Raw genomic sequence first — 25,997 nt, 5'->3', positions numbered from 1 at the left:
GATCATCTATCGACTGTGACTTCCAAACAGATTAAAAAAAAATTGAGAAGGTTAGAATTTTTCAGTACAGAAATTAGTTTGCATGCCGTTCGTTCTGTACTTCATCTAGTTCCATTATATCGTCAGGATCCAGACTATGAGAATTAATAGGTTCGAAATAGCATTAAAAATCTAATCGGGTTTGTTTTTTTTTTGGAACGATTTTCTATAACGCGGCTCACAGTAAAGTGAACTGGGGGAAATCGTCAAGTAAGACTTTTGCCTCCTCCAGTTGACCTTCTTTGTCTCTTTCTAATACATGCGGTTTTAAACGTATATTTTTTTATTATTTACATTGGATTTATCAAAACATTTCATTATTGTCTAACATTACATTAAAAGCCTGTAAATTTCCCACTGCTGGGCTAAGGCCTGCTCTCCCTTTGAGGAGAACGTTTGGAGCGTATTCTACCACGCTGCTCCAATGCGGGTTGGTGGAATACACATGTGACAGAATTTCGTTGAAATTAGACACATGCAGGTTTCCTCACGATGTTTTCCTTCACCGCCGAGCATGAGATGAATTATAAACACAAATTAAGCACATGAACATTCAGTGGTGCCTACCTGGGTTTGAACCCGAAATCATCGGTTAAGATGCACGCGTTCTAACCACTGGGCCATCTCGGCTATTTTAATTTAATCGTGTCTATTATTTAATACATAATATGAAGCGAAAGCAACTTCGGCCTTTTGATGTCTCTATTCATACTTTGTTCAATTCACGCACACTAAGACGTCTTGTAAAGACGAGGGTTACTCACATTAATGCACGTCGATTATTTCACGTGAAGGCACCTTCGTTTGTGAACATATCATACATACATATTAAATACATATATATTAATCACAAGCTGTGCCCGCGACTTCGTACGCGCTAGAATTTAACAAAATAGTTATTGTTGTAGCCATTATTACGTCAGCTATCTGCCAGTGTAAGTCCCGTCAAAATCGGTCCAGATGTTCCAGAGATTAGCCGGAACAAACAAACAAACAGACAGACAGATTTTTGACGCATTTGATTTGTGACTTGCGACTGATTTTACTATTCATTGTAGAACACTAATTCGAATGTAAATGTCTTTAAACTTTATTTTAAGTAAGGGCAAAAGAAATAACACATCAGTCGGTATTTGCACAGTACGAAAATTTTCTTAAAAAATTTTATGTAAATGAGACACTCCTAATATTAAGTTTCTTGCGTGTTCTCTGTACAATCTAAGTTCCGGTGGTACGTTTATGTATATTTCGATTGGTTTAGCAGTAATTTCCGTTTTACAACACTCTTTGCACTGGTAAAGATGCACGCGTTCTAACCACTGAGCCGAGATGGCCCGGGCAAGCGCCACTGAATTTTCATGTGCTTAATTTGTGTTTATGATTCATCTCGTGCTTGGCGGTGGAGGAAATCGTCGTAAACAAACACGCATGTGTCTAATTTCAACGAAGTTCTGCTACATTTGTATCAACCATCCCGCATTTGAGCAGCGTTGTGGAAAATGCTCCAAACCTTCTCCTCGTAGGGAGAGGATGCCTTAACCCAGCAGTGGGAAATTTAATGTAATGAATAAATGTAAAACACTCTTTGCCCATAAAAATTAGATAAAGATGAAGGGTTTAGAATATCTAGCTGCGGTTCCAATTTGCACTCGCTGAAGCGAATTAAGTGTATTGACGTCAAATGTTACCAAAACTTGTATTTTTATTGTTGCAGGAGTCGGCTCGTTACAAAATGTTGAAAGATCCGGACGTCTTTGCGTTCAATGCACTTTTCATGGAGCCCAGCAAAGTCGAAACTAAGCGCAATGAAATTTTCCATCAATACGATAATTCGGCTGCTTTTGGGTGAGTACTGGTTTTTAAAGATTTATATAAATATATGTTGGAAATAGGCAAGTATCTGAATTTTCATACGCTTATTTTTTGTTTATAATTCCTCTTTTAATCTCGTCGAGCACGAGATGATTTTACATGAAATAACATGACGTCATCGGTTAAGATCTTAACAATTTGCGGCCTTTATTGAAAGTGGCGTTTTTCTATGACATATTTATATTTAATATGATTTCGTTATTTTATTTCTGACGTTTCTTTCAAAAGCAAGCACTACTAAAACTCCATTAATTTGTGTTTATAATTCATCTCGTGCTCGGTGAAGGAAAACATCGTGAGGAAACCTGCATGTGTCTAATTTCATATTCGATTTCATTCAGAGGTCTTGCCTGGGTTTGAACCCGAAATCATCGGTTAAGATGCACGCGTTCTAACCACTGGGCAATCTCGGCTCTCTACCTAGAAACTTGTTATTAATTGTATAAATTGAAAAATCTTAACTAGGTCATCGTCATAAATAACATTGCTAATGCCTCGCAAACGCTTGCCAAATATTTCCTTTGATTTTTTGCACAATACACCGACACTCGTCCTAGTCGCAAAGCTAGAGAACATTAATCAAACGCAAGATCCACACGTTGGAGTTTCAATAAGGATTTCCCCAAATTTGGCACGAGTGTGGATATGCCATTAAGATCACCCATAACAAACTTTAAGCTAGATACAATAGCTGCACGTATAACAAGTTTATTGTTACTGTTAAATAAGAATATTTTGATTTCGTTAAAGCAAAAATATAAATGTAATTTTAACCTCATATTAATAACTTGTTAAATTTACAGGAAACGTCAAAATCGTTTAGACAATGAAGATCTCGATATGGGAAAGAACCTTCTAGAAAATGTATTGGAAATAGGAATGAGTACCGCCCGTGCTGCGATACATTTGGGCAGAGCATTCAAAAATACAAAGTACGTTTAAGTCAGCTTGATCTTCCGACAATTTTCGTTAAGCCTTTGATTATATCTTCCAATCTTTTTTTTATAGCTATACAGTTCATTATTATTCTTGTGTTTTTATCTTTTTACACAATTGTGAAGATTTATCTTCAATACAGTGATTAATCTTAATTCCTTTAAAATATTTGAGTAGGGAGTCCCTCAAGGGTTATATCTAGGTCCGATTGAACCTGAGTCTTTTATTTTGGTCTCAACTTCGGACGACTATAACTGTTTTTTTTGTATTGGGTATTTTTACTCTGTTTTATAATATGACTAGCGAACAGCTCCAGCTTCGCACGGGTGCAATTTATTAATTAAGAAAATGATATAATATAAAAATAATGTACCCTATAATATCAATCAGGAATAACGTAAACAACGATGAAATTTTCTTTAGAATTATATCATTAGTTCCAGAAATTACGACCGACACACAAACAAACAAATTTTAACTTTATAAAATCGTCGCGTGCTGTTTTGAGTTTCGTTTTTCTTTCTTGCAGAATTGTCCTAAATCAGCTCTCGAACAGGGAATCGTTAAATGCCAACATACAGAATCAAATATCACGCAACATTGATGCGAACACGCACGCGTTGAATCACCTACAAACGTCATTCAATAAAAATGACAGTTACAGTGTTGCCAGCAATAATAACGGAATTTACACTGAATTGGATTGCGTTTGGTTGTTGTATTGTAAAAATCTTGTCGCCACAGCGAAATTAAGTCCTCCATATGGAACAATGGCTAGGATTAATGGGTACGTATTTGATATGCAGTTATTTTTAAACCGAGCTCGATCATCACGTAATGGTACGTGGTCGCCATGGCCGTTAGACATTGGCGTTGTTAAATATTAACTTTTACATCGCTAATGTACCACCAACCTTGAAAACTAAGATTTTATGTCCCTTGTGCCTAGTAGTTACACTGGCTCACTCACTCTTTAGTAATGTTACACTTTTTTAAAATATATTATTATATATTGGACAACATCACATACATTACTCTGATCCCAATGTAAGTAGCTAAAGCACTTGTGTTATGAAAAATCAGAAGTAACGACGGTAACACATACACCCAGACAATGCCGAGTCAATGTAGAAAAAGTTTATTAGTTTTCTATCTTGTCTTGGGTCTGGATGTTTGTGGTGCCGTCGTCACTTCTGATTTCCATAACACAAGTGCTTTAACTACTAACATCGGTATCAGAGTAATGTATGTGATGTTGTCAAATATTTATTTATTTATAATTATAGCAAGAATGTTTTCGTCATATTTTTCAACGATTTCTTACATAATAAAAGCGCGTTAATCGTCAGACGTCAGACGTCCCGCTGAACGGACCTGTGGTACTTTTCCCAACAAACATAGGACAGATGAAACTTGGGAGCGTATTAGTAACGCCGAATCCAATAATTTGGACGTCGTACCTCTTAAGCAAAAGTCTGGCAGTTTCATAAAATGTGCCTTCAGTTAAAAATAATTTCGAATGTTATATTCTAGGTTAGCTCTACGCATGCTGACCGGTGAGTTACCAACTGATCGTGCGCTGGATATCATGCTCAATGAAGTACTGACTGGATGGACGGAGCTTAATTGTTCGGAAATGTTTCCAAGGTAAGTCAAATCGTCGTGGATGAAGCCGAAAGCAGAACCGAGATTGTTTGAACTGAATTTCAATGCAGCAACACTGAAACATGTGCTTAATTTGGTGATTAAGGTGTTGGAACTTGTCGTGAGGTAACCTTCATACGTCTAATTGCAAGAAAAATGTGTCACACGTGTATAACCAACCCGGATTGCAGCAGAGTGGGCAAGCTCTGAAACTTCTCCTCGAAGGGAAAGCCTAGCCCAGCAGTGAGATATTAAAAGACTGTTACTTTTACTTACATGTGTATGCTTGGCAAGTCGTTAATTTACGTAACAGCTGAGGAATCTTCCTTGAGGTTTTCCTGGAGGGAACGTCAATTGTACAGATACCTTCAAAGCCGGCAACTGTCATTATGTTGAAAATGTCCTTAACCATCTGCACGTACTAGACTTTTACGGTAAAAAAAAAAAACAATAACAATTTCCGGTCCAATTAGTTCACAGCGAATTTCTAAAGCGATAACAGCCGTGATGGCTGCACATTATAACCTAACCCGATGAGACGGGAAATCCAATATGAAAAGAGTTCAGTTAAGACAAACGAGAAAAAAAATTAAACTAGTGTGACATAATTATCCACACGATTCAATAGTTTTAAATTACACTGATGTTACAAAACTAATTAAAGTTTTTTTTTTCTTTATAGATGCAGCAAAGCAAATGCAGCGAACGTCGTTTTAGAATCCATCATTCAGCCGCTAAGGAAATCTCAAACGAATAATAGATTGTAATATTTAAAAATAAATATATAATGTTGCAACATTTATTTTGACGTCTAATGTCAAAATTGAAAAGCAACTTTTCGCGCCAAATGTTATCCAGTGACATATTTGATTATGGGACCAATGTTTTTTTAATACTTTTAACATTTATTATCTGTTTTAATTTTGATATATCTATCAAATATTATTTAAGTAGTACAAAAGTAAAAGCTTAGTTTTATAATTTTGACTGTTGTAGAGAGGCAATTTTTTAAGGTTATATTTAAGTTAAGAATTATAAAAGACTTAAAAATTTGATGTCTTTTTAATTTATTTAAATTTAGAATCGAATTTTGGTGTCTTTTAAATGCTATTTTTTTATGACCATAGACTTCTTTGATTGTGATTTAATCATTTATATTCTTTTTTTTTTTAATCTAGCATGAATCTTCTATTTTAACTAGAACAAAGTCGGATCAACAAAATGAAACTGAACAAAAATTAAAGTTAGTCTATGGTCAAACGTTATGGTAAGGAGGATTTATGTAATGAATTTAGTTTTTTATACACTATTTTATCATAAGCGAAGATGTGACAAGCGTGAGCTGAATTGTTATAGACTGATGTAATAAATAGTTTTTATATGTTTATACGTCTTTTGATTTAATTACGCTATTACAAACATACAACCGAAAATTATAAAGATTACCTAACTATCTTAAATATAGCCTATTCCAATGGAAATGGGAAAAAAGATAAACAAAACCTTAGATTTACGTATTTCACGCGTTTTGCTAATAACTCAGCTATATTGTGCACTACTTAGAGCTTATGATTAATATATCTTCATTTATAATACAACACTATCGCACTTAACAACTTATTTCCACTTTAATTTTACTTCCAAAATTCCGGTAACTGTCAATCAAAACGCCATTTTGTCGATAAAAGTAATGATGTCGCATCTATTGCAATTTGCTGTCAAATGTTGTTTATTTGGCTTTTTTCCTTTTGCAGTTGGAATAGAGTATATACTGAATAATTATACAATAATATTACAATGTTTTAGGTAAAGTACTTCAAAATTATTTTTTTGGAAAAAAATATTTTGACAAGTTTCCAAAGAGTGTTGTGATAAATTACTGCGTCAAAACGTAACTTTAAATACAGTAACAGCCTGTAAATGTCCCACTGTTGGGCTAAGGCCTCCCCTTTTCAGGGCGAGGCATGGAGCTTATTCTACCACGCTGTCCAATGCGGGTTGCTAGATACACATTTGGCAGAATTTCATTTAAATCTGTCACATGCATTTTTCTTCACGTTGTTTTCCTTTATCGCCGAGTACGAAATGAATTATAAACACAATTAAGCACTTGAATATCCAGCGGTGGATATACCTTGAGTGGGTTTGAATCTGTAATAATCGGTTAAGATGCAAGTGATCTAATCATTGGACCGTCTGAGCTCATAAATAAAACACATTAAATTGTTGTTTTATCTAAACAAACTTTACTGTTTTGTGAAATCGTGATCATATTTCAGGAAATATTTTATAGAAAAGTTATCGGGCTTTGTACTAAAAATGGGTAAAAAATTGGCGTTCCGTGGGGATCCATTCTAAGCCCTTTTTTATTTTTGGTTCATACAAGTGATTCTTAATCTTATTACAACACTACAATCATGCAATATCACTTAAATAGAATAGATTTAAGGGCCAATTAAACTAATCATGTTCAAAATTTTAAGCTTACATTATATAGTCATCTTACGGTGAGCCGAGATGGTCCAGTGGTTAGAACGAGTGCATTTTAACCGATGATTTCGGGTTCAAATCCAGGCAGGCACCACTGAATTTTCATGCGCTTAATTTGTGTTTATAATTCATATCGTGCGCGGCGGTGAAGGAAAACATCGTGAGGAAACCTGCATGTGTCTAATTTCAACGAAATTCAGCCACATGTGTATTTTGCCAACCCGCATTGGAGCAGCGTCGCGGAATATGCTCCAAACCTTCTCCTCAAAGGGAGAGGAGGCCTTTAGCCCAGCAGTGGGAAAATTTACAGGCTGCTAATGATAATGCTAATGCTTACGGCCAAATACTGAATCATCATCCTCCTGTCCTTATCCCAATTTACTTGAGGTCAGCCCAGCATGTCTTCTTTCATACTTCACTATCTGACGTCATCTCACAAGTAATATTTTTTCCAGCCATATCATCTTTCACACAATCCTTCTTCTAATCCAATCTTTTCATTGGTCGTGCCCTACCTCTATATCCATCCACGATCATGCTCAAGACCTTCCTTACAATTAGGTCCTCATTCCTCCGCATAACATGCCCATACCATGATAGCCGATTTCAACATAACTTCTCGGCTACCGTTGCCACTTTCAAACTTCCTCTTATGTACTCATTCTTTACTCTATCCATTCGCGTAACACCACATTCCTCTCAACATTCTCATCTCCCCTACATGCAGTTGCCTTTCATTAAGCCCTTTTATGGCCCAACACTCTGATCCATATAGGACAGCAGGTCTGACCGTGGTCTATAAATCTTCCCCTTAAGTTTAAGGGGAAAACGAATACAAATACTGAAACTCTCAAATAAATTAAGCGAGCCATTTGTCATTTGTCCAATGACGTTTCAATACAATACTTTTAGGAACCATGTTAAGGCATTTTTAATATGAATCGAGTTCTTGCAAGATGCATTAGCATCGTATCATCCAATCTCAGTTCAACTCTGATATGACTGAGGAAAACGAAATCTACATGACTTCTACTTGGAAGGGTTTTGCGCAAGAGCGTCTGAGTTGGTATCAATCACACAGGTACCAATACTTAGTATTGTTGTATTTTAAAGGTAAGTCAGCCAGTGTAACTAAAGGGACAAGGGACATAACATCTTAGCTTCAAAGTTCCTGTCACATTGTCGATTTAAGGATTAGCTAAAATTTCCTACAGCGCTAATATACATGAGCGGTGCTGACCTCTAACCATCACGTGGAATATTTACCCGTACGCTTACATCATACAAAAAAAAACAATGAAATACAAAACGCCGCTCACAGTTTAATTCGCATTTGAATTAACGTATTTCTTAAGTACGTCCATTAAATTTCTGACAGCCGTTGTTGATGACTTCACGGTATCATACAGACTTAATATCTTCGTGTCGTTCAATGTACGCTCATTTACATTCAGATGATCGTTCAATTTTCTCATATTAGCATCCAGGGAATCAAGATTGGCTATTATATAACCGATTTTATAATGGACATTATTTGAAAACGTATTCTTTAACTGTCGAAGAGATTCGATTTTATTCTTAATCTCATCGAAACCTTCATTAATATAATGTAACAGTCTCTCTTTGACTTCATTGCTTACAAAAGGGTTCCCTTGCATCGTTCGTCTTCCATCCTTTTCCAACTCCTGATTATCCTCAACATCTTTCCCTTTTTCCTGTTCCATAGTATTATTTAAATTTGTCTTTTCCTCTTTGTTCGTTTCATTGACGTCTCTTTTGTAACGATTTTTACTATAAATAGATGATTTTATCACATTATTGAGACTTTTAAAATGACCGTGTCTCGTATATTTGACGATATTTAGTATTTGGTTCAAAACGTGACTCAATTTCGTGAGAGTAACTGTTAAATTACGTTCTATATCACGGAAATTCTTCGTTACGTCAGCAGCGTCTTCACTTTTCTGTTCCTTAGCTCTTTCAACTGTTTTTTCCGAATCATTACTCGTGATTATATTATTGATCCAATCGAATATTCGTCTTTCAGTATCTATTTTACGGAAACCATCTTGATTCCGATCCTGGTAGTAACTATCATTAAAATCTTTAAGAGGAGGTAGAATATTTTCTTTTTTATTTTCTTTCTGATCTGTACTTCTCTTAATTGAATGAGTGAATGCTTCTAAACGCTCATTAATGGGTGGAATTGAGGCGAAAACAGCATTCGCAAGACCTGGAATTTCATTATTATTTTTGTTATATGGTTTAAATGGATATTTTCGAAGATATTACAGACTGAAAGTGCAGGGACATTGCGGTTTGTATTGTAATGACCAAAAAGCTGTAAACATTGTATATAAAGACGTTCTGTAGTATATAGTATCAGCATTGTACCCGTGCGAAACCAGTCTGTAATATCTTCGAAAATATTCATTTAAATTACATGTTATAAACGGCCATATTCATCTATGTTAAATGTACTATGTATTTAAAGTACTTAATTGCATAAGGATTAATGTTGCATTGCTTAAAATCGCTAAGACTAAGCATACACACGGACAGACAGACAGCGGGAAGCGACTTTGATTTATACTATGTAGTGATCATGATAATTTACTATTACGTCATAAACACCACAGAAATGTAATGCTATACTACATATATACATATAGTGTATAAAAAAAAACAATAAGTAACAGGTACGTCATCTAAATCAATCGAAGTTTTTTTTATATTTATTTTAAAATATAAAGGCACACATCTTTCATTTCAAAACATTAAAAAAAAAAAAACTTACATAAGAAAACGAAATAAGTCATATTGTCTTCAACGATGTTATCGAAAATAATGTTATTTTCAACTTAAACCTTTAAACGTACAAAGCATTTCTAATTAACACATTAACGAGTACAAAATTCAATTACACTGTACACGCTCAAAACAATTGACTAATTAAATAACTAATTTAAAATTATTGTATTAATATATCAACGATATAAATGCACTACGCACTGGATGTGGCGATCTGAAATTATGTGCCCAGCAGATCGTCGTGTGCGTCTGGAGTGTGCATGTAATAATATAATATTTTCTGAACGTGTTCTATTTTGACGTTTTTCAGTTTTTTTTTTTATGGTACCACTGCCCATAGACATTGCTACAATGCGCCAATCCCTTGTGCCTATAGTTACAATGGCTCACTCACTCTTCAAACTGGATACATACCCATGTTGCAATTCCGAGCAAAGAAACAAAGGAGTTATAAATTGTCTACAGTCGAGATTAATATTGTTTCTTGTTTACGATCCTACTATAAATATTTCTTCAACGATATTAACTGTAAAATTGCCGGAACTATTACTAAAGAGTATCAGGAACTATATAACTCAGCAGATCATTACGTCAATTAACTTTTTTAAACGTAAAAATGTCAGAACTATTTACGAAAACCTTAAGACACTGTAGAAATCTTCTGCGTGCTAACGGAAGCCATTTTTAAATTTGTCTGCAATGTCACTCACATGAATTTGTTCGCCTGAACTGAACTGCAGACTGTTCACCTGACGCGTATCGATCGGCGCTAATAATTCGCAAAATCCGAATCCAAAAGTTTGGACCAGGACTTTATTAGCATTCAATAGACTAGTTATAAAATTACTTGTTGTTCAAGTGATTAATTTCAGTTAATAAATAGTTAATCTTGAGAAAAATAAATTTAAAGAATGGAAACAATCAAACTTGGCGAGATGCTAGCGTTTCGTTGAGAGATTTGCATCGAGATGTACATCTTGGCAGAATCAAATTTAGAAAGTATACATTGAACTTAGCGAGGTGCTAGCGTTTCGCTTAGAGTTTTGGCTAAGTTAATGGTGGAAATTTCTTATTGCTTCATATTAGCAATATCGAAATTGCTGAGATGCTAGCATTTCGTTTAGAGGGCTTCTAACAGCTTAATTGGTGGTAGGGCTTTGTGACGTCTGGGTAGGTACCACCCACTTATCAGATATTCTACCGCCAAATAACAGTACTCTTGAGTGTTGTGTTCCGGTTGGAAGGGTGAGTGAGCCAGTGCAATCACAGGCACAAGGGACATAACATCTTAGTTCCCAAGGTTGGTGGCGCATTGGTGATGTAAGGAATGGTTAATATTTCTTACAGCGCCTTTGTCTATGGGCGGTGGTGACCACTTACCATCAGGTGGCCCATATGCTCGTTTTTTTAGGCATACAATGCCAGAAAAAAAAATAAACCTTAGCAAAACCAAATTTTTTAGAATGGAAAATATCGAAATTGCTTAGATGCTAAAAAATAGAACTGAGTGAGATGATAGCATTTGAATGAGAGTTTTGCCTGAGTTAATGGTGGTATAATCTATTTTTTTACAATGGAAAATATCAAACTTATTGAGATGAGCTAGATGGCCCAGTGGTTAGAACGCGTGCATCTTGACCGATGATTTCGGGTTCAAACCCCGGCAGGCACCACTGAATTTTTATGTGCTTAATTTATGTTTATAATTCATCTCGTGCTCGGCGGTGAAGGAACACATCGTGAGGAAACCTACATGTGTCTAATTTCAACGAAATTCAGCCACATGTGTATTCCGCCAAACCGCATTGGAGCAGCGTGGGTGAATATGCTCCAAACCTTCTCCTCAAAGGGAGAAGAGGCCTTTAGCCCAGCAGTGGGAAAATTTACAGGCTGCTAATGCTAATGCTAATGCTAGCGAGATTCTCGATATTAACCATTTAAAAAAAAAACAGATTATGCCAAGATAAACAAGGCAAAACTCTCAACGAAATGCAAGCATCTCAGCTATTTCTATATTTTCCATGATAAAAAATTAGTTTTGCTAAAAGTGTTAGCAAAACTAATTTTTTAGGCAAAACTCTAAGCGAAATGCTAGCAATAGGCTAAGTTCGATAAGTTCCATTTTTAAAAAATATAGTTTTTGTCTCGATCGCATTCATCGGGCTATATCCGCCTTCGTCTGACTATCCGCAATCGTCTTGCTCTATCCGCAATAGTCTGGACCTACCTGCATTCGTCTGAATCTATTAGCATTTGTCGAACTACCCGTATTCGTCTGCTTCTATCCGTATTTGTCTGAACCTATCCGCATTCTATACAATTATATGATAATCGGCTAATAAAATAAAATGACGGACGCTTTTCTTATTCCGATATCCAGTATGCGATCCGTAGTCGATGACAAAATTCGTTAATTTTTGGGTATCATTTAAATTGTTAACTTCTATAGCTGTTGCTCCGGTATCCTCCGTATGTACTTTTGGACTCCGACTCGTAGTCGTTGCCTTGTTGATAAATAACATTGTTTGTAAAAGGTGTTTATGTTTTCCGGTCTTGAGTGCAATGCATGCATCTTCTGATTAGCGTTCCTTTTTAGTTTACAGAATATTATATAAGTACTGCGTGTAATTTCAGCAGATCAGGATGACAAAATAAATTCAAGCTTGATACTAATTCTCCAACAAATATATTTCTCAATCCCTCGCAATTATTTTATTAATTCTTGTGACAGATCATCAATATAAAAAAAAAAAGAAATATACGCATTTGCGCCAGTCTTAAATATTATGCCACATAAAATAATATAAAAGTTTAACAAATTATTAAAAACAATAATAATGTTATATATAATAATGTAAAATAAATAGTTTCGGTTATATTAATTATATGCAACACTAATGTGATATAATCAATGATAATATTCTATGACATAGCACCGTGGAGGCTAGGGCTACTCGCTAACATACGTTTTAGATTAAATCAGAGTTGAGAGTAAGCGTTTATATCCAATAAAAAAGAAGAATGATAATGATATCTTAATAGAGAATAAAATTAAAGATATGACTGTCATTCTTCAGTGATTTTTCATTTTGCTACAGTTATATTACACCAGTAGTTTAATAAGGAATCTATTCGTTACTGTCGTTTAAATAGTATAATTATTGTAGAGTTTTATTATAAACTAGTAAAAAATATACTAATAAATATATCAATTTACTTATTAAAAAGTAATAATAAAATAAATATGTATACTTAAGACTTCATTGATTTTTGAGTACTGTGAATGTAATAAAACTGTTTAATTGATTGCCTTTGCCTTACCTATTTTAAAAAAAAGTAATAGACAATTATTAAAATTATCTGGCAACATTATTAATGGCGTCGAAGCGGCAACTACTCGGCTAATATTGATATTGTGTACAATTTGTGGAGAAATGAGAAAATGGATGGTTTCATTAATTCAAAGATAGAGAAACAAACGATATATGAGATATATCGAGCATGTCGGCTTTGTGGTGCTGGTGCTGGCTACAAAATGCCAATAATTCAAAATGTTGTCAACTTAGACGGCGCCGAAGTGGAACTCAAACAGAAAATACGCGAATGTGTCCAAATTGAGGTTAATAAACTCATAATTACTTGTCTATAATGTGATAAATATGAATATTTTAAGTGTAGTGAAGTGTCCTATAATACGACGTTTTATTTGTTACCAAACAATGTCTGTTTTTATTTGACAGTGTCCCACTTCTAATGTACTTGAAATTAATTTTAATCGGGGATGTTTGCGCGTATTTCAGTACTAAAATATTTTATTCCGCTTTCTTTTCAATTTCAATCATTACGACAACTTAATTACAAAAAAAATTAAACATATTAACAATTTCGTAATAATTGCGGTTTTCAAAGACTTCAATGAATTTTCTACTACTGTGCTACAAAGAAGCTCACTATTCACAACTAATATAAACAAAACTAAATACTTTTTACTAATATCACGTGCTTAAAGATATTAATTTTCAGGTCCACCAAGACGACAAAATGCCCCCGTTGATATGCGAATTATGCGTCGATAAAGTCAACGATTTCTATGAATTCCTGGAAATGTGCAGACACACCAACAAAAGGACAAGGTTGAGACTGGGCCTGCCTCCACAGGCTATGCCTCGAGGAGCGGTAAGGGTAAAAACTGACTCAAATTTATATACAACTTGAAAAAAATCCAATTTAACATTTTAGGAGTATACATCTTATTATATTATATAACTATATTAATACATATATTTATTGCGTTAATAGCGCAATGGTTTACAGGAAGCCTAGAGATGTAAAAAGATGCAGGATCGATCCTGACCCCTTGGGTTATTGTCGTACCCACTCCTAACACAAGTGATAAGCTTAACTAATTGGGAGCATTGCTAGTATTCTTTAAAAAATAAATAACGCCCCCCGAATTTGGCTTAAATTTATAAAACAACCTATATTTGTCATGACATGTATTTTTATTTATATTATATCAACTTTATATTGTCCTGAATAATCTTGATAATTACATAGTGCATAAACATGCATATACTCTACTTTCTTTTTCTCATTCTGAACCATCAGTAAACATGACTCGACAGCAGATTTATGTAGCCAAGTCAAGCTTAGGATATATAGTCTATTCCAACCATATGAGTAAAAAAACCAAATAAACAACATTTGACAGTGAATTGGTGTGACATAATTTGTCATGAGCTGTATTAATCTATGATATTCACTATGGATTTGTCAAAAATTTGCATTTTGAATGTCGACTAAACTTATAGGAATTTTGGAAGTAAAATAAAAGTATAAATAAGTAGTTTAGTGTAATAGTGTTGTATTATAAATAAAGATATATTAATCATAAGCTCTTAGTAGTGCACAATATAGCTGAGTTATTAGCAAATCGCATGAAATACGTAAATCTAAGGTTTTTTTATCTTTCTTGCTACTTACATTGGAATAGGCTATAGATTAGCTGCCAATAGACAAATTGCAATGTACTAGTTTGTTTACCTAATAGCTGTTTAATAATTTCCAGCCAGACGCCGGAGACTGCATCCTCGGTGTTACAGAACCTGTATTTATCAATGAAGATTCGAATGAACATTCATTAAGGTCTAGGAATAAATTAAGTAAAAGTACCAAGAATAAAAAAGGTGATAGCAATGTAATGGTGCGTATAGTCTGTGATGATTATTAGATAATTATTTAGAAGAGTATGTTTATTAATTTGTACAAGGTTATATTGCTTTATATATATATATATATATTTTATGTAATAGGTAGGCATACTGGCAAATGGGACACCTGATATTAAGTGGTCAGAACCGCCCATAGACATTGGCACTATGTACAAGGGACACCTGATATTAAGTGCTTAGGACTGCCCTGTTAGAAATAATTATCATCCTTTACCTTCCCCAATGTGCCAACCAACCTTGGCAACTGAGATGTTATGTCCTCTGTGCCTGAAATCACACTGGCTTACTCACCCTTCAAACCGGAACACAACAGTACCAAGTATTGCTGTGTGGCGGCAGAATATCTGATGAGTGGGTGGTATCTACCCAGATGGGCTTGCACAAAGCCCTACCACCAAGTAAATATCATAATATACCACAAAGACGTAGGTCGTTTCACACATTTGGCTGACTAATATTATAAAAAATAAAGATTCTGAGAAACTCATACTACTAAGCTGTTTTTCATATGGTTTTCACTACTGGATGCAGTGATTCATGAGGTTTCGTGTAATTTAATTTGTTTTTAAATTGGTTAAATATGATAATGATGGATTTGTAATAAATGTGTATTTATGTACACATGAGAAGCTCAACTAATTTGGCATAATTGAAATCAGTTTTTAGTTACAATGCGAATATATAAAAATATTAATAATCTATGTACGTAATTAATAATAAAATAATGAAGCAAATTATATGAACATCGTAAAGTAAGATAAATTGTGAAGTCATCTATTTTGATTGACTTGACACTAGTGTTGGTTTAGAGATCAACTTCATCGTGTATTGTTCACCCTGTTTGCATCCCTTATGATATTATTGATATTGAAAAAACAAGGTTTTTTCAATATCAATAATCTTGGCACTTAAGAGAATACCTCCTCCATGTTTTGTTTTTGTTTCGTTAAAAAACAAACTACTGATGTTATTAGAATGGAATATATGATCTGTTATTTCAATTATTTTTTTTAATGCAGTTAGGGTACAGGCAAATGGACCACCTGATGGTTAGTGGTCACCTCTTCACTGCGATACTAAGTACATATTGCTTTTGGGCAGTTAAATATATGACATCTGCCACTAATTTATTTTCTATAGAAAAAGCTTTTTTATTGGGTTATTTTAAGCTTTAATTTTATTAAACAAACCCATATTTCAAAGTCTTTCTAAAATATTTGAACAAATAAGAAACTTTTGAAAGAATTGTTAATATTGCTATTCCCCTCCCCCCTATTGCCCCCTCCATTTAAGCTTAAAATTGTTCTAGAATAGACAACAGTAGCTCAAGGGTTCAGGATTGAACCTTTTTATATCGCTAGGCTGCCTGTAAACCATTTATATGAAATTATTTTTGACCTTAAGAATAAACTATGCCTAAAATTTACAGATGTCAAATAATATGTCCAGAAGAGACTCTCACGATAAAAGGAATGAGGCGAGGGCTCTACGAAGCAAGCAACCCAGTCCGCCGCGCTTGAGAGGTACGAAGAGATATAACGATGAAGACGAAAAGCTCAGCAAGTTGCAGGTAGATTGTTTAACCGAGCTATTATTTAACCCACAATGTATGTTGTCTGTCATCTGGCAAGCTAAAATAGAAACTTTGGCTGAAAATATTCTTTTGTTGTGTGATGAAGATGAATTATAAATACATTACGGTTTTGAAATCGCAATCTTTTGTTAATATGCATCCGTTTTAACCGCTGGGCTCAGGTGTCAATCCGAATTGGATTGTTATTGAAAGCATTTATAGTTATTCGCTCATCCACTCACCCACTCACCCACTCTCACACACACACACACACACACACACACACACACACTCACACATACACGCACGCACGCACTCACTCACTCACTCACTCACTCACTCACTCACTCACGCACACACACACAGTCCGTATAATATAAACGTAATGAGGGTTATGCCGTTTGTCATCACGGCATCTATACATATAATAAAATTGGAGTGTCTGTTTGTAATATTAAAATTACCCATTTTTACTAAATGCATATGTATGTATACACGGTACATATACCAAAATAACATTTTTTACAATTTCTGTCTGTCTGTTTGTTCCGGCTAATCTCTGGAACGGTTGAACCGATTTCGACGGGACTTTCACTGGCAGATAGCGGATGTAATAAAGAGTAACTAAGGCTACTTTTATTTTAGAATTATATATAGAATAAAAACGCAATCACGCTACAATAAACTAATAACTTAAATTCAAATAACGTGCACGAAGTCGCGGGCACAGCTAGTACATAATAATAAATAATAATAATTGTTTAACGTTAAAAAGAGTTCTAAAAAATCGTGTAATATATTTAAAGTGACAAGCCGCTGATTGTGTAAGAATTCACCCCGTATCTCGCCTGTGAAATGTTGACAATTTACGATGCGACGTCACTATGATCTGACAACCGTTTAATAAATGAAATTGTGATCATTTTCAGAAATCGAAGAAAACGTCGGATTCAATGCCCAAGTCGATATTGAAGAGTCAAAGAGATATTAAGGTAGAATCACAAATATATATTTAATTATAATAAATATATATTGGACAAAATCACATACTAATGTATGTGATCTGATCCCAATGTCAGTAGCTAAAGCACTTGTGTTATGGAAAATCAGAAGTAACGACGGTACCACAAGCATCCAGACCACATAGACAAGACAACATAGAAAAATAATGAACTGCATCGAGTCGGCCGGGTTCGATTCCCGGCGAGTGGTGTACCCATGAAAACCGGTGTACACACTACCCGACCACGGAGGTCGTCAAAAAATCCTAAATTGAATCTGAAAGCACATTTGATGCTATAGGATTATTTATTAAATTAAATCTAAGACTACCACTGGTTTGTACTGTAAAGTAACTCGCAAACACATTGGCGTGTAGTAGACACGCAGTTCTCGGTAGAATCTACATTCCGAACCGGTGGTAACCGGTGGTGGTGGTGGTTTTTGATTTTGAGTGGTTTTGTTTATTGATATATTATATTAATGAATATTTTACACCAGTATGATTGCCAATATTCAATAATAATGGTTATTTCAGAGTGAAGATAGTTCGTATCTGTCCCCGAGGCTGAAGAGGCCGCGGGACAGAGACGTGGCTAGCAAGAAAGAGATGCAAAATAAAAAAGTCAAGTAAGTACTGTATATTTAATACTACAAGCTGCCTGTCTTTTGACTTATCAGATTTTTTTCACTTATCAGATTTTCTACCGCCAATCGGTGATACTTAATATTGTTCTCTTTGAGTGCCAGTGTAACCATAGACACAATGGACGGAATTATGTTACATTTTAGTTTCCAAGGCGGTGAACTGCATGCAAGAAATGCTTGTGGTGGGGGAGTAGTGCATAGCGTCGAACCCTTCTGCAGTCTTCTTCGGCAGAGCAAAGGCACTCTCCTCATGTCTTTTGAGTCTGTGGAAAACTACTTACCCTACTTACTAACCCTTCAAACCGGAACACTATCTGTATGACGATGGGTATCTGAGGACTACCATCCCAGACTTGCACAAAACCCTGCCAAGTGTCCGGAAATTTAACCACCGATTCCTCAATTCCAGGATCCAAGAGAGGCCGTTGCCGCAACGCGCGACGCGAACGTCACCGAACATTAAGTCCAAGTCTCCGCCAGCGTCGCACAAGTGTAACATTTGCAAGGCGGAGTTCGACAACTACCGGTCGCTGAACAATCACATGAGATCACATTCGCACAAGTCAGTATTATTGGTGTTTTCTGTCGAGAAATTGTGATGTTTACCTGGTATCCGTATGTTTTTTTTATGGCATAAACGGTGAACGACCGGGAGTCTCACCTGATGGAAAGTGACTACTCATGAACATCTGCAACACCGGAAGGCTGGAATTTAAGAAACATGACTCTTTCTGTTCTTCTTAAGAATAATAGCAAAGTCCGTTGTGGTATTACTAATATTCTTACTTACCTCCCCTTAAGCGTTGTATAAGGAGTAGAGGTGACAATAGCCTGTGAATTTGACGTCACTCGGCGGTCCTTAAACCATTGTGATATTGTCGTACTGGAAGAATGATGCTATTAACTAACTAGAGGCACAAGAGACATAACATCTCAGTTTCCAAGGTTGGTGGTGCATTGATGATGCAAGGAATAAATAAATAAATATTAGACAACATCACATACATTACTCTGATCCCAATGTAAGTAGCTAAAGCACTTGTGTTATGGAAATCAGTAGTAACGACGGTACCACAAACACCCAGACCCAAGACATCGTAGAAAACTAAAGAACTTTTTCTACATTGACTCGGCTGGGAATCGAACCCGGGACCTCGGAGTGTACCCATGAAAACCGGTGTGCACACTACTCGACCACGGAGGTCGTCAGGAATGGTTAATATTTCTAACAGTGGCGTTGTCTAAGGGCGGTGGTGATTACTTAGCATAAGGCCCATTTGCCCATCTGCCTACCTATATCATATAAAAAAAGTGTGTAAAATATTCCCCTTCCTGAATTCTGTGTTTATGCACACCCTTGTGCACTATCATAACTTCTGTGCACTAGATAAGGATGATACTTAATATACATTGCAATAATGTTTCCAGGCAAGCAGATAGGAAACAAAACAAGAAGGAGAACAAAGAGGTGAAGTGTACGGATTGCAGGAAGTCATTCACGAGCAAGATGCTTCTGAACATCCATAGGTGTCCCAAACAAGGAGGTTAGTTTTATTTATTATTATTATCTTAATTTTACTTTATGCCCGTCTGGGTAAGTCAAACAGTAATATCCAGTATTTTTTTGTTCTGTTTTAAAGGGTATATAAAAATTTAATTGTTCTTTACTGCATTACATTAGCATTAGCAGCCCGTAAATGTCCCACTGCTGGGATAAAGGCCTCCTCTCCCTTTGAGGAGAAGGTTTGGAGCATATTCCACCACGCTGCTCCAATGCGGGTTGGCGGAATACACATGTGGCAGAATTTCGTTGAAATTAGACACATGCAGGTTTCCTCACGATGTTTTCCTTCACCGCCGAGCACGACATTAATTATAAACACAAATTAAGCACATGAAATTTCAGTGGTGCCTGCCTGGGTTTGAACCCGACCTTTACCGTTCTTTACTGACCTACTCTATAGTTAAAATGGTGAAAAAAGAGTAACCACTGATTTCCTTATCAGTTCTGCTCGATAGAATCTACTTTCCGAACTGGTGTTAGCTTTACACTTAATTCAACGTGACGATTCAAAAGTGCTTTTATGATCCAATTTGAATCTATACTAATATTATAAATGTGAGACTAACTCTGTCTGTCTGTCAGTCTGTCTGTCGCTCTTTCATTGCCGAACTAATGAACCGATGATGAAATTTTGTATGAAGCAAATTTGAACTCCAAGGAAAGACATAGGCTACTTTTTTGCCGAACACATGACAAGCAACCACTTAAACGCGAGCGAAGCCGCGGGCGACAGCTAGTAAAGAATATTTCGACCAATGATATCGCTTCGATTCGATGTCAAAAGTTGTTCATTTGCCTTCAGTCCTCTTGTGGTTGGAACAGTGTAGAGAAATCAGTTCTTTGATAAGCATTAGAGTTTAATATCAAATTAAGTTTAACTTCGTTCTGTTTCAGGTGCTTGTAACAAATGCGACAAGCATTTCTATTCACATAAAAGTTTAATACAACACAAACGGACTTGCGTTCAAAGGAGGAAAGGTAATTTTTTCAAATCAAAACAAATTACACTTTATTGTACACCAATAAAGACATACTTTAGTCACATTCATGAAAGATGCACAAGCAGATTTTCGCTAGAACAGCTATCTCTTCCAGACAACCTTAAGGTAGAGGAAAGGCGCGGATATAGAAAGAGATAGGGGTGTACATAGCAGAGATAAACATTATATATAAATACATTACAGTTTATTAATTACCCCACCGGCTACGTTCTGAGCCGAGGTGCGATCTCATAGGAGACACCCACAGGACGAACGTCAACCCCGAGTCCGAAAGGGTTCAATTTCAAGGCTGAGTTTATTACTCGCCCCAAAGTCCGGTGACGCTGTAAAGGCCAGTAGGGTCAACAGCACTACATCATTCAGGGAAAATAAAAAAGTCAAATAATAATATATTTGAAATAAAATAATGTACAGTACTTGATATGTAACATTCATACACATATGTATGTATATAATTAGGTATAAATCATTACATAGTATAAAACAAAGTCGCTTCCCGCTGTCTGTCACTATGTATGCTTAGACCTTATAAACTACGCAACGGATTTTGATACTGAGGTTTTATTTTATTGATAGAGTGATTCGAGAGGAAGGTTTATATGTATAACACATGCATTGTATAGCAGAGAAACACTGATAATTTTAGAGGTTTCTAAAGTGATGTCGTAAATAAACACATTTTTTGTGCTTACATTGTAAACGCTGGCTGAACCCAACGAGATAGATCAAAATAATATAACACAGTATTGTACGCCTTAAAAAGGTCTTCAAAAAAGTCCGCGATGGTATATGTCTATCTCTTAGGGATAACCCACATTGCACCCGTCCGTAGCCGGGGCGGGTCTCGAGTTATATATAAAATTATTTCATTAAAATTATAATAAACTTAGTAATCCATACTCATTCTTTTGTTAGTTAATTTAAATCGGGCCGATTGTATGTTTGATGTATTCAGTAAAAGTCTTGAAGTTGGATGTGTGTACATTCTCGTGACTCGGAGAGCATGTTAAGCCTATACTCTTTCCGATTCGGATTTGCCGTACCATTGGATTTTGGCCGTCCGCCTTTGTCACCTTTGTTATAAAAAAGGGAAGGATCTATCAAAGTAAGGGATCCGAGAGTACACTAGTGTTAGCTTACGCACACACGCCTGCACTATCAAATGTCCTTCGTAGTTGGGCACCCTTTGACATTATCAATAAACAGAATACCATACGTGAGAAAGAGATAACTAATAGACAGAGATGCAATGCTCATAAGAATTACACTATTATTATTAAATAGAGGAGGGGGAGAAATTCGATCGTGATGACGTAATCGTTATTTAATTGCAGAAGTGTATATCCAACCGAAGATCCGTCGGCTACTGAAGCCGCTGCAAGTGCGCGTGGCGCGCTGCGACCCGATACTCGCGAACGTCTCGGGGGAGCACTACGACGTATCCGGTGTTCAACATGTAAGAGAGTTCACGAAATATTTGCATGCTAAAAGCTTTTGCTTGAGTAAGTGTTTCATGTACTAAAACGTAAAGTATTTTGATCGACTTTACTGTTATGGCATCAATAGTCCAATGGTGTACCGTCGATTTTAAACGACGGAGGTTCTATCTTGATCCCTTGCCCTTACCCAGCACCCCCCTAAACCCTATCGCAAACATTATGTTCAATCTAACTCTACACTATGCTAGCTAATCTATTTAAAAACGAAAATGTTAGTTTTCGTGGGTATATTTCAGTTAATTACATAGTTTAGCCAACTTAGCAGAGGATAGTATTGTTAGAGTTTGTAGTTTGGTAGTTGGTCGTGTCAGCTTGCCGTCACATCGAATTTGTAAATAGTCTACGAGTGTATTTAAAAATACTTGTACTATCATATCACCTGCACAGTTAGCTTGTATATTATAAGCAAAGCCAACTGCCAATATTGGCGCTTATATCGCCAATGCGCCAACAGTCTTGGAAGCTAAGATGTCATGTCCCTTGGGCCAAAAGTTACACTGGCTTATTCACCATTTGAACCGAAATACAACATTACAAAGTATTACTGTTACTTGGGATTCGTGATGTGTGTGTGATACCTACCCAGACGGACTTGCACAAAGCTTCAAGTGTTGTTGGTCACAAGTAGTGGTAAAAATATTGTTTAAATTGTACATTGTCATTCACAAAATAATTTAAGGTCCTATAAATGATATTACAAAATCCGTTGCTTATGTTATTTAATTTTTCACAGGATTTCGGCCTAGACAAGAACGTCCTGTATCCCTACATATCGACGGGAAGTACGCGCATTAAATTCGAACCAGGCTATATGGTTGACATAAACGATGATATAAAGGAAGCGTTAGATGCTGATAAATACGTCCACTGGGACTCCGATGACACAGAGAGTGACGGGGACCTAGCGGATGTTCCTAGGAAGAAAATCGAAAGCTTAGTCACGTTATCGATCAAGACAATATTCTCAAGAAAATTCCTCGGCAAAGTCCCGAAGAAACGCAGAAAAGTCAAAGCAGAAAAAGCGTTCGATTCGATATTGAATGTTAGCGACTTCGATACCGAACTGAAACGGGGTATCGATAATATAATCGATAGTCTCGATGATGAGAAAATCGATGATTCTATCGATACAAGTAAAGCAAATAGGAGCGGTGATAGCGATTCGTTGTTTGGCGATGAAAATGCACCGAACGTCACTAATGATGATTTTGATTCGTTGTTTTGTAATAAAGATATATTTAAAACAGATACTGTTAAAAGTGATGATAATCCGTGCAATATTACTAGTAGAGAATGTGAAAATGTACCAACATCAAAGGATTCTGATGCTCTAGACGTAGAAAGTGGAAGAAGTTTAGAAGAAAATGTGATAAATAAGGAAATTGAAGTAGCTGGTGATCTGAACTCAAAAGAAAATGAAATTGAATCAAGTAAACAGAACGAAGAAGGTCCAACTGACACACATATAGACAAAGACGATACTGTTGAACATTCAGAAGAAAATCTACAAAGTCAAGAGCTAAATAGTAATGTTTTAATTGAAAAAGATTATACTGAAACAAAAGATTTACAAATAGAGACGAAATCAAATGAAATTAACTCAGAAGATAACTCACAAAGTGTTAATAGTAATATTAAAGTTGTAAATGATAGTACCCTAAGTGAACCAACTGAATTAAATGCAATAGAAAACGCAGAAACTAGTAGAACTAAGGTTGATAGCGAAGATGTTTTAAACAAAATCGATAGTACAGATAATGTAACAGAAAACAAATCCATTGATTGTAAGTCATCCAATACAGCAACAGAATATACAGAAAATGTGAACAACGTCAAAGAAAACAGTCATATTAAAAACGTAACACATGTCAATGGTGAAAAGAGTCCAGAGGACAAGATCACGATGGATGATTTGGAAGATCTGAGTGATTCAGAAATGGATGACAATAAACTAATGGAAGCTCTCGACGCACAGATAGGCGAGAACGAGACGGAAGATGCGAAATATGAAGCGGAACGCGAGAAGGAAAGTGACAGTGTTATAGACAGAATAGCTGATGTGATACCAAGTTCTGTGAAATCGGCTGATCTTGAAAGCATATCCGATGATGACTTTAATCTCAACGAGTGAAGTTATTCATTATTGTATATATACTTCTTTTCAACAAACGTTCTCGTAAAAAGTTCAATATTATAATATATATTAAAGTTTTTTTTTCTATGATTAAAATATTTTAGTTAAAAGATTTATAGAGGATTTGTTTTATTTTTATTTTTATAATAGCTTTTAGGGTGGCCGTAGGTTTTAGGTGTAAAAACGTAGCCTTAAAGCTAAAGCGGGGTTAAACCTTGGTTCACACCAGATGTCATTAGTGTTGATTCAGTACTCTAACAGGAAAAACATAACAGACAGACAGAGTTACTTTCGCATTTATAATATTAGTATATTATTATCTTCTACTAATATCAATCAACTATCAATTTTTTTTTTTTTTATGGCATTGGTTGGCGGACGAGCAAATGGGCCACCTGATGGTAAGTGGTCACCACCGCCCATAGACAAAGGCACTGTAAGAAATATTATCATTCCTTACAACACCTATGCGCCGCCAACTTTGGGAACTAAGATGTTATGTCCCTTGTGCCTGTGATTACACTTACACGAAAATATATCTGAAGTTTAAATAATATAATTAATCATCTTAACCCACCTTAAAACAGCAACCCTAAGTTTGAATATTTTCGATTACTTTTCTCTTTTCTCTGAATAGCCAATTATATATATTTTCTTATGATATATGTTGGACGAGCAAATAGGCATGCTTATAAATGGTCACATAGGGAATGGTGCTGTAAGAAATATTAACCATTCCTTACATCACCAATGCGCCACCAACCTTGGAAACTAAGATGTTATGTCCCTTGTGCCTGTAGTTACACTGGCTCACTCATCCTTCCATTATCCTCATCCAACCCGAACACAACAATACTGTACTGCTGTTTGGCGGTAGAATATGTGATGAGGTACCTACATAGATGAACTAGTCCAAAGCCCTACCACGAAGTAAATATGATACAATTCTAAAGTTAAACCAAAGTTTTTTTACTCTTTATCTAAATAATCTTTGTAAAGAAAAATTATGATTATCCGTCATTAATGACTATCGATAACTGTTTACTAACAGAAAAGACATTTGCGATAAATTTTTTCAATATTTTTCAACCATATACAATGTTTCTAATACAATACCTGTCAATTCTGCACTAACTAAAATACATTCCAATGTAATTTTCCGATTAGTGATATAATTACTACTGAACAAGAAATACTATCATAATTAAAATCTCTAAATATTGATAAAGGAGTAGGCCCTGATATATCGCCAAGATTCTCGTGAATTATGTATCGGAAGGTATCCAAGTCTTTGGAAGAAAACACGAGTAGGTACTGGTAAGGGTAAGGATATAATAAAACCGTGGAACAATTTCTATTTTACCTCTGTTTTCAAAACTATTTGTAACTTTAATATGACACTTTCTCATTTAAAATCACACATATCAGAAAAATCAGAAGGGTTTAATTAAAATACAATATCAAACTTAGCAGTATTTGATGATGACATTTCGAAGTCGTTAGAAAACAATACTCAAGTGGACTGTGTTTAGCTAAAGCATTTGACCTCGTCGATC

General features: G+C 35.5%; 2 protein-coding genes across 5 annotated transcripts in view; both read left to right on the top strand.

Moving 5' to 3' along the window:
• The window catches only part of LOC125075174, a 29,169-nt gene extending 23,294 nt beyond the window's left edge, over positions 1 to 5,875 (top strand). For all 3 annotated transcript variants that reach the window (XM_047686803.1, XM_047686801.1, XM_047686802.1), the window contains 5 exons: positions 1,754 to 1,884; positions 2,715 to 2,843; positions 3,377 to 3,634; positions 4,381 to 4,494; positions 5,174 to 5,875. In XM_047686803.1, the coding sequence (XP_047542759.1) occupies positions 1,754 to 1,884; positions 2,715 to 2,843; positions 3,377 to 3,634; positions 4,381 to 4,494; positions 5,174 to 5,258 (717 nt within the window). In that variant the 3' untranslated portion in view covers positions 5,259 to 5,875. The remainder of the gene's footprint in view (positions 1 to 1,753; positions 1,885 to 2,714; positions 2,844 to 3,376; positions 3,635 to 4,380; positions 4,495 to 5,173) is intronic.
• Positions 5,876 to 13,180: 7,305 nt separating this feature from the next.
• LOC125075166 lies at positions 13,181 to 24,559 on the top strand. 2 transcript variants are annotated; one of them, XM_047686791.1, is made up of 11 exons: positions 13,181 to 13,411; positions 13,816 to 13,968; positions 14,861 to 14,995; positions 16,453 to 16,593; positions 17,526 to 17,588; positions 18,134 to 18,225; positions 18,653 to 18,805; positions 19,672 to 19,787; positions 20,702 to 20,785; positions 22,143 to 22,264; positions 23,041 to 24,559. In XM_047686791.1, the coding sequence occupies exons 1-11, from the start codon at positions 13,235 to 13,237 to the stop codon at positions 24,436 to 24,438; spliced, it is 2,634 nt and encodes an 877-aa protein (XP_047542747.1). In that variant the 5' UTR covers positions 13,181 to 13,234; the 3' UTR covers positions 24,439 to 24,559. The 2 variants fall into 2 exon arrangements, with proteins under 2 accessions (XP_047542747.1, XP_047542746.1); XM_047686790.1 differs by having other exon boundaries at positions 13,816 to 13,974.
• Positions 24,560 to 25,997: the final 1,438 nt, after the last annotated feature.

Source organism: Vanessa atalanta, chromosome 30 (genome assembly GCF_905147765.1).
Source record: "Vanessa atalanta chromosome 30, ilVanAtal1.2, whole genome shotgun sequence".
Classification (NCBI taxonomy): domain Eukaryota; kingdom Metazoa; phylum Arthropoda; class Insecta; order Lepidoptera; family Nymphalidae; genus Vanessa; species Vanessa atalanta.
This window is presented reverse-complemented; position numbering and strand designations above follow the sequence as displayed.

Bases quoted from the DNA above. Each gene is read 5' to 3' on its own strand.
- LOC125075166 (XM_047686790.1), top strand. From the start codon at position 13,235: ATGGATGGTTTCATTAATTCAAAGATAGAGAAACAAACGATATATGAG. The intron at 13,412-13,815 runs GTTAATAAACTC...ATTAATTTTCAG, and splicing joins GCGAATGTGTCCAAATTGAG to GTCCACCAAGACGACAAAAT. The intron at 14,996-16,452 runs GTGCGTATAGTC...TAAAATTTACAG, and splicing joins AAGGTGATAGCAATGTAATG to ATGTCAAATAATATGTCCAG.